The 11,246-nt window shown below is 47.6% G+C and overlaps 1 protein-coding gene across 1 annotated transcript; it reads left to right on the plus strand.

Moving 5' to 3' along the window:
• The first annotated feature begins 2,627 nt into the window (after window positions 1-2,627).
• LOC122381936 lies at window positions 2,628-4,542 on the plus strand. The gene is made up of 2 exons (XM_043366727.1): window positions 2,628-2,691; window positions 2,892-4,542. Exon 2 carries the CDS (start codon window positions 3,182-3,184, stop codon window positions 4,412-4,414), a length of 1,233 nt encoding a protein of 410 aa, XP_043222662.1. The 5' UTR covers window positions 2,628-2,691; window positions 2,892-3,181; the 3' UTR covers window positions 4,415-4,542.
• Window positions 4,543-11,246: the final 6,704 nt, after the last annotated feature.

Here is an 11,246-nt window from a genome sequence, read left to right on the forward strand (position 1 = left end):
CAAAGCATGGTGTGTTTCAGGCGTGCTAAGGAGAAATCTAAGGCCTACATGTGTTCAAAAGACGTACCACTAAGCCAATGGATTCGTCTCATTACGATAAATGGGGTTGAAATCGAAACATTCGGCCTATATTTATCTAAAATGGGCCAATCAAATGGTCCCTGCAACTCATAATGATGGATTTCCTCTGCGTTGAAAAATTTGTTTGAAGTGTTTTTTCATCAGCGACAGGGGAAATCCTTCATAATTGCTACCAGATTACTACCATATTCCCTCGCGTTTCTGTTGCGCATTGCCTTACAAATCAGAGTTTTGCGAAGTTTATATTAATTTAATTGTCATATTTTGACTGATTTTGGCGATTTTCAATTATTTCAACGCAGCATGGATCAGATAGACCTCATAGTTTGCTGAAGAATGTGGCTTTTGCTTGGTTATTTTCAAGTTATCTGCGATTTGGTGCGCCGTGATCGTAGCATTATACAAATTATATCAACTTTAAAAATTGAATCAACTTTTGAAGTGAAGTTCACATGAAAAATCAAAAGTTCAAGCATAATAATTGTTTAAACATAATGATGCAACATGTGTCTCCCAGATGGAACTTATATTTCAATTGAAAACTGAAAATGGAAAACAGAAGATGGATCTGCGGAGTTACTGAGATCACAAGGTGCTCTTGATTGTTGGTAATTGAAGATGTTGAGAGAACTTGTGAATCTGCATACCATTCCTGACTTGCTTGATTGTTAAAACTATTTTAATTCTCATAATTGTGTAATGTGTAGTGACTGTGCACACTGCTCAGCACATGTGCGCAGAAATGTGCAGGTGGCTGGTAGGTGGGTTAAACTTCGGAGATGCGAATTTGGATGTCTGTTATAAAATTAATGGTTATGCCTTGTAGAGTAAGCTCTGCTGGTTTTTTTTTGGTAATTGTCTTTTTTATAATTGTAACCTACAATGCTGTTAGTTTCATTTTTATTAAAATGCTCGACCAGAATTTGCACTTGTTCATGCATGAATGGCTAAGTTTGGGGTGTTTATTCAACCCTGACTGCTCAAGTTTTTCAAAGGCACATGACACAGCACGGCTAGATCAGCTGGTACCTACCTGTTGACTATTTTTGTTTTTGGTGGTGATGTGTTTGCTGTTTGTCTTTTGCAAGGTGGTCAATGAAATAAAATAATGCATTATTTTGGAATGTTTCCTTGACAGAAGCCAGGAGCCAGATTGATGTGTGCTGGTGAATGAGATGGTTCAAAAGCATTATCTGATGTTTTTCAATGTGCATAAGCCATAACATCCCTTTCATACGCTGAAGTTTTAATAGCTTCTCAGTCTCTGTCATTTTCCTGAAATATTGGTGTAGATAAGAGATATCAGTACCTTCTCACAGGTACCTGCATTCTGCTGGATGAATATTTAATTGGTTGGACGAAATGGACAGGTAGCCTTATGATAATGTAATGTGAAATCTTATTTCTATAAAACTTTGAAACTGAAGTTCTAATTATTCATATGTGCATACATTTTTGATGACTAAGAAAGTTTTCCACAAGAGTAGAAAATGTGGGAAAGTCTATCAAATCACACATTCTGAAGGCTCATTGCTGACAGAGTGCTGCCTCAAAGAATAACTGACTTGCTGGGTTACGAATATTTCTTTATTTTAATTTTCAAATGTAATGTACAATACATTGCAGTGAAATAACAGAATAGTACAGTAAAATAGTATTGGCGACGATCAAACAACCCGTGCGCCATTGATGTCTGCAGAAATTGCTACCAGATTGCTACCAAATACGTGACGTAGCTACGGCGCCTTTATTTCCCTAGTGAACCAACCTGAGTAGTAAAGTAATCTTGTCCTGATGCGGATCAATCCACTGCTGGAACAGAAAGGCAGAAACACCACGCATCTCATTTCATCGTTTCCCTAACGACTCGCCAATGTACTAGTAGGTACTGATCAATGCAGTGCGAGCATCGATGTGACATTTGTGTACCAAGTTTGAGTGTTATCCGCCCAGCCGTTCTTGAGATATGGAAGTGGCACCCCGCACGTGCGCACGTGCTGTAGCACCCCCATGGTGACACACGGAAATGCATTGGCCATTGGGTGCCTAACTATTGACGAAGTTTTACCGTAATGGGCCCAGCCATTGCGGAGTTATTTTATGTGCAACGATTTCGACACCCCTAAGTTGGCACGTGACACGTGTCGTAACATATAAACTAAGATGTAGAAAATCGGGCGAAATTCGGAGAAGAAGGAATGGGCCTACAAAATATGTGCGACATATTGTCAAACTGATGTACCATTGTGAGTAAATTACCATAGCAAAGGTCGTAAAAGCCGACGGGACTGGGCGGTTCAATACACACCGTCTTTCGCATTTATTTTCGTTATTACCTAAAGTCTGCTGGACGTTTTTGGCTTTCAAGCATTTACGACATTTTTTGTCGTCTCAGGCCCGGTAACATTACCTCCAACTCGTGGGAACCTGCACTTCAAGCCAAAAAACACAACACACCCACGTGTGTCATAATTGTTCCCGCTGGCATCAATTTACTGCAGTGGTTTAGGTGACCACCAGCGTGGCCCGCGTGGGCCCCGTTTTTTGCCGCATCTGCGCAAGAAATGTTATTGTTTTGAACGAAAAGCGAGCCGAGGGACATGGGACGGAGTGAGTAATGTATTTTCTTTAATATTTTGGTATGTATGCTTTTGTTTATGATTAGATGATGTTTTTGCCTAAGTTTGTTATGTTGAAGTGCAAACAAAAACATTCTAGTCAGATATTATAGTCAGTTATCAGTTGGTTGCGAATGTGGCGCAGGAATGTTGAGGAAACGAGGGTTATAATATCGTGTTGTGTCTTTTCAGTTTTTTACGTGGCATTGCGGATCTGGATGAATATACTGAATTAAAAGGAAAACTGATGTCCTATCCACATGCTGCTACAGTAAAAAATCCCCCAATCCGAACAAAACAAGATGAACGTTGGGACCAATTCCTTGAACCTGTAGGTAGTGAAATGACCCGAACTAACAATCTATACACTGAGTAGAACTTTATTTGCCTCATATTATTTCAGTTCTTCCAACGACCTATAAACCTGTACCTGTAGTGTTTACTTTTCTTTTATTTTATTTTTTGTTTGAAACTGCTTTGAAATGGATGAAAGTAAGAAGATGGAAGGTCTGGAAGGTGAAGTGAAGGAGGGTGGTGCAGCACTGCTCGCTAGAAGGAGTGGGAGAAAGGTCACATTAAATCCGAAAGGTGCTGCATACCAGTTAGAAACCAAGGAGAAGAGCTATAATGTTCTTCTAAAGGAATTGAAGAAGACAGGAGCTGAACTGTTGGAAGAAGATGTGTCCGAAAGGGTCAAGGCAGATGAAGTTCTCCACAAAACAGTGACAAAGAAGGTGAGACAGTGGCTTCATGGATATGTGACGCTCATGCAAACAGCTATCGATTTGCAAGCTCTGCTTCCTGCAGACAGAAAGGAGGAGCATCTGTCAAGACATGCAGAAATAGGGGTAGAGTTGAACCAGATGAAAGAGGGTGCGGATGCTTTGCAAAAGGAACTTGCATTGATTGAGCATGAAACAAAGTCTGAAGGTTCTGTGGCAGGAGCTAGTACGACGTCAAGTTCAATGAGAGCAAACCTCATGATGCTGCGTCTCCAGGATGAGAGAAAGAAGGCAGAAGTGAAGGCGCAACTGATGGCCGTGAAGAAAAGACAAGAACTTCTGAAGGAAAGACAGGATCTGGAGCTGAGAGAAAAGGAGTTGGAGTTACAAGTGCAGCTTGACATTCAAAACGCACAAGAGGATATCAGCGAAAAGTTTGAACAAGAACTTCTGAATGAAGATGGGCCAGATGAGTATCAAAAGGACACACAAGTGAAGACAAATGTGAAAATACAAGAGAAGAACTCAGATGGCAATGCTCAGGCCGAAGGAATTTTGACAGGACTGGCACATATCATATCAAAGTCACAGAACCAGCTGCCTGTTCTTGAACCTGAGGTATTTAAGGGTGACGTTGAGCAGTTCGCAATGTGGCTCAAGTCATTTGAATGTTACATTGAGTCAAGGACTACTGAGAGCACAGAAAGACTGCACTATCTTGCAACCTACACAGGTGGAAGTGCTAAACGTGCAATTCAAGGACTTCTCCAGTTGAGAAGTGAGGATGCCTACTCTAAGGCAAAGCAGAAACTGATTGAAAGGTATGGAAACGACTTTGTCACAGCAAATGCCTATAGGCAGCGGCTCCACAGCTGGCCACATGTTCGGCCTGGAGATGGCAAGGCCCTTCGTGAGCTGGCAGATTTCCTGGAAGGTTGTCTGGTGCAGGGGGGTCTGCTCCCGTGCTTTTCCGCTATCAAAAACTGGCAATAGGCTGGCTCAAGGCCGTTTGACAGAGCTGCCGGCGCGCTGATTGGCTGACGGCTGTAAATAGGGCGGAGCTAATATGGTGACGTCACAGATCACTCTGCCCGAAGGCCGATAGTGTTATAGTCAGTGGAGGGGAATATTGTGCACCTGTTTTTTCCTAGTTTGAGTGTCACGTAAGGTCTTCTTCTTTATTTTGGTACAATTTAGGTCGTTCTCGTGGCTGCTACACATCAACTTTCCATTCGTTAACGCATTTGTCCGATTTAGAGCGTCTTGAACGTCGAGCTAACACCAGTGCCGAACGAATAAGGTACCGAATCGCAGTTACCACGAATAGAAAACAAGCCGTATCAATGATCAAACTGATGTTCGTTTCCGGAAGACACAAGCAACTTCTTGCCTATGTGTTGGATTTTTAAGTTATTGCCTTAATTTATGTGTTTTCAATGTCGTCCATCTAACCCTCACCGGCCGAAGGGGGAGACGGGTGCCGCCCCCAAACCCATGGGTTTATCGCGATAGTTCGGAACACGCCGGCGATAGAGAGGCAAAACTTGGCCTACCTGGTCTTTCCTTCAAGCCGGATCTTTTGACACCAACTGCATTTTCGGGTCAAGTCAGTTTCGGGTCTATGACGTCATAAGTGAACCTCTGCACGGCCCCACAATGTCGTGACTTCGCAGCGCTCTCACAGTGCACAAGAGCCGAGGAGCTTTCACAGGGAGATGAACTTACAGGACCTAGTATCCATGAGAGGTCTCACAGCTTGTATGTCTTGGATTTTTCCTAAGGGTCACCTGAGGTCAAGTCCTCACCATGACGTGACCTCGCCATTATAAGTGGATGGGAAAATATGTATACGATATGTAAATATGGATCATCGCCGGATGGCGCCGGCAATGATCCAGAACTATGTCAAGCACACAGAATCGTGATTTCATGCACACGATCCGATGCTTCACTTTTGTATTGCTGACCTTGTGTGACGTCATTTATGACGTCGATAAGGTCATAAGTGTTTCGTCAATAGCTCCTGATCAAATTGAGCTAGCGTAGCGGAGTACGGAAACCCACCAATGGACTCGGGAACACCTGTCGAACCGAATGATATGCGATATGACCTCCTTCGACCAACTTGGTGACCTGAAGGGCTCTGACCTGACATTCACCCGAAGTCAACATTTTAGGTTGAGCTCGACCGAACAAAATGTATACCATTCGACGTGCCTGAGCCAGGCAAACAAGATGCCGTCAAAATCGCGGCTCTGTGAACATTTCTGACGAAGTTGTTTGCCAAAAACTGACACTTAGCTTGGGCCACTTGACCGGACCTCAGATGTGACCGGTTAACCTGAGGCCTTGAAATCGGCTACTAATCGCTGCGTAGTGCGTCTCGTAACGGCGCATACGTTTGTATTTTCCGCGAAAATCTAGCTCAACCAGGGGCGAAACGGCGAGTCTTATCAACTAACCCCTCCCCTCTCGGCCGGAGCGTATGAAGAAAACCAATAGGTCCGGCGAGGTTTGGTTTAAGAAATACGGCTAGTTAACGATAGATATTTTAAGTAGCACTGTTTCTTAAGGTGTTTGTATACAAGCGCTGCGCACATAAAAACAAAAAACAAAAATGTTGGCTGGCACGGCCAGGCAACGGCTCTGCAGACTGCATCTGTACTGTACTGCTGTTTCAGGCGCTTTATATATTACAAGTGCTTTATATAGGTATTAGGTATACATTACACAATATGAAATTTATCATTTCACGATTCAGTACGCATTAGTGAATTACGATGCTATCTAGAATCAGAAACGGAACGGTCCAGTTGCGATAAACTTTTGAAATAGCGAAAGAGAAACAGCCACGGATGGGCTATGGCGAATGCATTACCTACTCCAAGAGCAAGATAGAGGAGGTTGGAGCAGGGCCCTCATTGACTTTGTAGGGGCTAGAGCTGCCACTTGAACAGGGAAGCAATCTTGGAGGAGTTTAGATGCGTTAGGAAGTGAGACTGGAACAGACCCATTGTGTCCGGTAGATGGGTGGAAACTTACCTATGTCTAAGAGGTAGGTAAGGCGGAACGTTTACCAGTAGGTACCGATTGTTATGTTAATTCTAACGGTTCATTTTTCCTCACTGATCTGTCTGGTGAAAATGTGAGCTGCTAGCTGAGCTTAATGACCGGGAGTAAACGCATTTTAGCGTTAGTTGCATTGCAGCCGACGGGCGCAGAGTGATCTGTGACGTCACGAATCATTAGTTCTCCCGCTGCCCATAGATGACGCTAGTGTGGTCTACGCATCCCGCCCATAGATGGCGCTGATACATGTTGCCACTTCTCGCGGCCGGAGCAGCCTACCTTTCTATAGAGCCTTGGTCTGGTGGCAGCTCAGACAGTACCAGGACTCAACAATCTTGGGAACATCGATGATATTACCCAGCTGCTGAAAAGACTTCCACGATATCTTGTAGATCGCTGGAGGAGGGTTGTAGATGAGCACATCTATGAACGCGACAAGTCGGAGTACCCAGGCTTAGAAGTGTTTGTCAACTTCTTGACCAAAGAGGCTCGAGTCGCCTGTGGACCAGTATCGCTGGAGACAGACCAAGACAAACTGAAGAAAACAAGAGACAGAGCTGGAGCATTCGCTTCTTCGACTGGTGCAGTAGCTGAAAGGAAGTCGGACAGGAATTTCAGAAGAACTGAACCCAGCTACCAAGCAACCAGCAGTAGCCAATCAGCTCCTGACAGCTACAAGTGGAAGTGTGTCCTGTGCGTAGAGAGGCATCCACTGGACTCATGTGATGTCTTCGCAAAGATGGCCCTGCCAGAGAAGCATGCTGTAATTCGCAAGCATGGAGTGTGTCGTGGCTGCCTGCGTATAGGCCACATCTGGAAGGAGTGCAAGAGGAGAAGAGAATGTGGAAAGTGCCACGGTGCTCACCCGACACTCCTACATGATGATGATTTCAGGTCATCAAGAGGGACTCCCGGACGCTCGGTGTCAGTCGAAACACAAACGGCTACAACACTGAAAACTGAAATCAGATCACCGCCCAGCGATGCAGATGATGGAACCCCATGTTTTCATTCACTGATCGTGCCTGTACTGGTCCATCACCGGACAACACCGGAGCACAAGGAAATGGTTTACGCCATTCTGGATCCACAGTCTGATGGGACGTTCATAACTGAGAGCGTCTGCGACAAGATCAAAGCACCCGGAGTGGAAACTTCTCTGGAATTGAGTACGATTACTGGGACAACCGAGGTGAAGGCGAAAGCAGTGACGGGACTGGTCATCGAAGCGCTGGACTCCAGCAGTGAGATCAGCCTCCCCACAACGTACACCCGTGAAGACATGCCTGTAGATCGACAACTGATCCCAAGGCGTGAGACAGCAGCAAACTGGTCTCATCTGAGAGAAGTAGCTGAGAGTTTGCCTCCCTACTACCCGGAGGCGGCGATTGGTCTACTCATTGGCTTGAACTGCAGCAGGGCCATCAAGCCTCAGGACATCGTGACAGGAGACGACAACGCACCGTGGGCAGTCCGCACAGCGATGGGCTGGGGTGTCGTTGGCCTCGCTCGCGGCAACAGAACGTGCTGTTTTGCATCGTGCGATGGTGCGGCGAGTAGGCAGTGTCACTTCACGCTGAGGACCCGAGCGAGGGAAGTTGGGCCGTCACATTTGATTGAAATGTTGGAGACAGGGTTTCAGGACCAACCTCAAGAGAGGAAGATCTCACAACAAGACAAGAGATTTGTGGATCTAATGGAGACACAGATGCACGCCACAGAAGATGGTCACATGGAAGCGCCACTTCCACTGAAGGACCCAGAGGTTGTGCTGCCAGACAATAAGAAACTTGCAATGCAAAGGCTGCAAGGGTTGAAGAAGAGATTTGAAAGGGATCCAGGATTTCAGGCAGAATACAACACGTTCATGACAGAAATGCTGGAGACCGGAGTCGCTGAGCCTGTGCCTGAAGAGGAACTTGGTGGAGCCGGCAGCAATGGAGTGTGGTACCTGCCGCACCATGGGGTCCGTCACCCTCGCAAACAAAAGATCAGGGTGGTCTTTGACTGCAGCTGTGAATTCGATGGACGGAGCCTAAACAGTGAGCTCATGCAGGGACCGGACATGGCCAATAACCTCTGCGGCATCTTGACACGATTCCGTAAGCTCCCCGTGGCTCTCACTTGTGACATCAGAGGGATGTTTAACCAAGTGAAAGTGAACCAAGAACATCGAAACCTGCTACGCTTCCTCTGGTGGAAGGATGGAAACCTGCAGGAAGAACCGACAGAGTTCAGAATGACTACGCATCTGTTCGGGGCAACATCATCCCCGTCTTGTGCGATGTTCGCGCTGAATAAGACAGCTGAGCTCTATGAAGAAGAGTGTGGCCCAGAAGCTGCAGCCTTCGTGCGCCACGATTTCTATGTGGACGACGGATTGATATCAACTCCGGACAAGACGTCGGCGTGTGACCTGGCTGGAAGCGCAACAATGTTGTGTTCCAAAGGTGGTTTCCAGTTGCACCAATTCACCTCGAACGAGCCGGATGTCATCGCCAGCATCCCCGAAGAAAATCGATCGAAGAATCTTCAGAACAAGGACGTCGTGGACGAGTACAAACCAGTGGAACAGGCTCTTGGACTTTCGTGGAACATTCAAGATGACACGCTCCTTTTGACAGGAGACCTGCCCGACAGACCAGTGACTCGACGAGGGATTTTGTCTACCGTCAGTTCCCTATACGACCCCCTGGGGTTGGTGTGTCCCTTCACGTTGCAGGGAAAGCAGATACTGAAGCGACTCTGTTGTGATGGCGGTGGATGGGATGAGCCGGTACATGAAGAGTGCTGGCTTGATTGGAAAGCAGACCTGGCTACACTTTCCACTTTTGCAGTGCCCAGGTGCTACGTTCCATCCTCATGTCTGGTGGAGTCCTACGAGCTGCACAACTTCTCAGACGCCAGCCTAGAGGGGCTCGGGGCCTGCAGCTATCTGCGAATGAAGACTACCGATGGACAGCTCTATTCGTCACTGGTGCTAGGGAAAGCCAGAGTAACGCCGAAACGCGTGACGACTGTTCCAAGGTTGGAGCTGGCAGCGGCACTTCTTTCGACAAAAACCAGCCAGTTCCAAGGCCCTCTAACCAGGTATGGACATCGGCCAATCGGGGCGAATCACGGCCGGCGGGAGGATGACGTCATCGGCCCATACTCCGCCGACTCCGCCCACCCACGGCAGCGAAACTGAATGGGGTTTGCGCCAATTGTTTCGTGATCGATTTTATCCAACTGGAATGCAATAAACGTTCAGCGGCCTCTTAACCGTTTGACTCAATATCCTTGCAACCTTTCAACAGCAAAAAATTGCAGCCAACTTTCTCTATTTTGCAGTCGGTGGCGACGGTACCGACTGCTGTACCTAAGCCGTGGGCCCGCCCGTAACAAACGGGTAGACAGAAACTAGGTGACCAAAACACAAAACCAGCTGTTTTGTACACGATCATTAGCATGTCATAGGTTGATATAAATGCCAAGCTATGCACAATGCACATTCGTGGCTAGACAGCATAGAAGTTAGAACCAAAAATACTGTCAACAAAATACTGTCAACTACTGAGTTCAAGCGCGGATCCAGCTTGGAGTTGGGGAGGGGGAGGGGGCAACTGTTCATCGACGGCGGACATAGTGACTGTGTGGAACTCATTGTAGTTTTTGTTATCGGCTCGGGAACGGTCGACGGCACTGTGCTGCTGCTAGGTGCCTCCTCAGTCGTTTGACGGGGCTCTGGAGCACCCACTAAGCTTTGACTAACCGCTGCGGCTCCGGTGCCATCGGCTCAGAGACCAACAGGCTGTAGGTACCGGCCGGAACTGATCGGCGATTCTGATTATGTTAGGCTGATTAAGTGATTCTGTTAGTGCGGGAGAGGCAGATGGAGCCTGGCCGGTGGGTTCTGCCTCAACGCGGGGCTGATGGGGTAAGGTGCAGCCCATATACAAAAAAGTAAAAGCGTTGGAAATATCGCTTCACAAAGTCATAGCATTTAGCATGGAAACGCTATGGCCCTAGGAACTGAATGTCGTGGCGAATTTCGATGCAACCAAATTTCGGCGGGGACTTGTATCCACCTGCCGCTGGTCAGCCGTGCCACGGACGCTCTGGACTTGTCGCTGCCGGTGCTGGCCGAGCTGGCCGCGCTCTGGGCCGACTGCGCCGAGCCACTGCGGCCATGGTGCCCGACCTGAACCAGTAGTAGCTGACGCCGGGGCGGCGCTCGGCGAGACCGGTGCTAGTCGGAGATGGGGCCGCTGCCGGATGCGGTGTCGCGCGGTGCAGCTGCTCGGCACGCTGGCCACGCCGCCACCACCGGCTTGATGGCAGACAGCTTGCAGGCGCAGCTGGCCGCCTGGAGTCAGCGGCCTGTGCTTGAGCTGGCCATGCCATTCGGCATTCGCTGACATGAAGACCAGCCAGTGACCGTATACATTCCTGCCGCGTGTCGTCCAGCTGGCGCTCAGATCCGGCAACGCGGAGCTAAGACCTCCAGGCTCCGCGTGCCAGCTTGCTGAAAGCCGTGACCGCGTTCACACTAGGTGAACCGCTTGCTACGCGGTGCTATCACGAATAAGGCATTTACGCGATAATAACCAGTTCAGAAGTCTTGTACTTACGCGAAAAGCTGAACGAAGGGGTCCAAATGGGTGAATTCCAGATAAAAAGGTCAAATTAGGTCACGCTGGGTCATTTCAGGTCACAAAGGTCACTAGGTCACCTCAGGTCACCCTGGGTCAGGTCAGGTCACAGAGGTCACCCA

Source organism: Amphibalanus amphitrite, unplaced genomic scaffold (assembly GCF_019059575.1).
Source record: "Amphibalanus amphitrite isolate SeventyFive unplaced genomic scaffold, NRLGWU_Aamphi_draft 000130F_arrow, whole genome shotgun sequence".
Classification (NCBI taxonomy): Eukaryota; Metazoa; Arthropoda; class Thecostraca; order Balanomorpha; family Balanidae; genus Amphibalanus; species Amphibalanus amphitrite.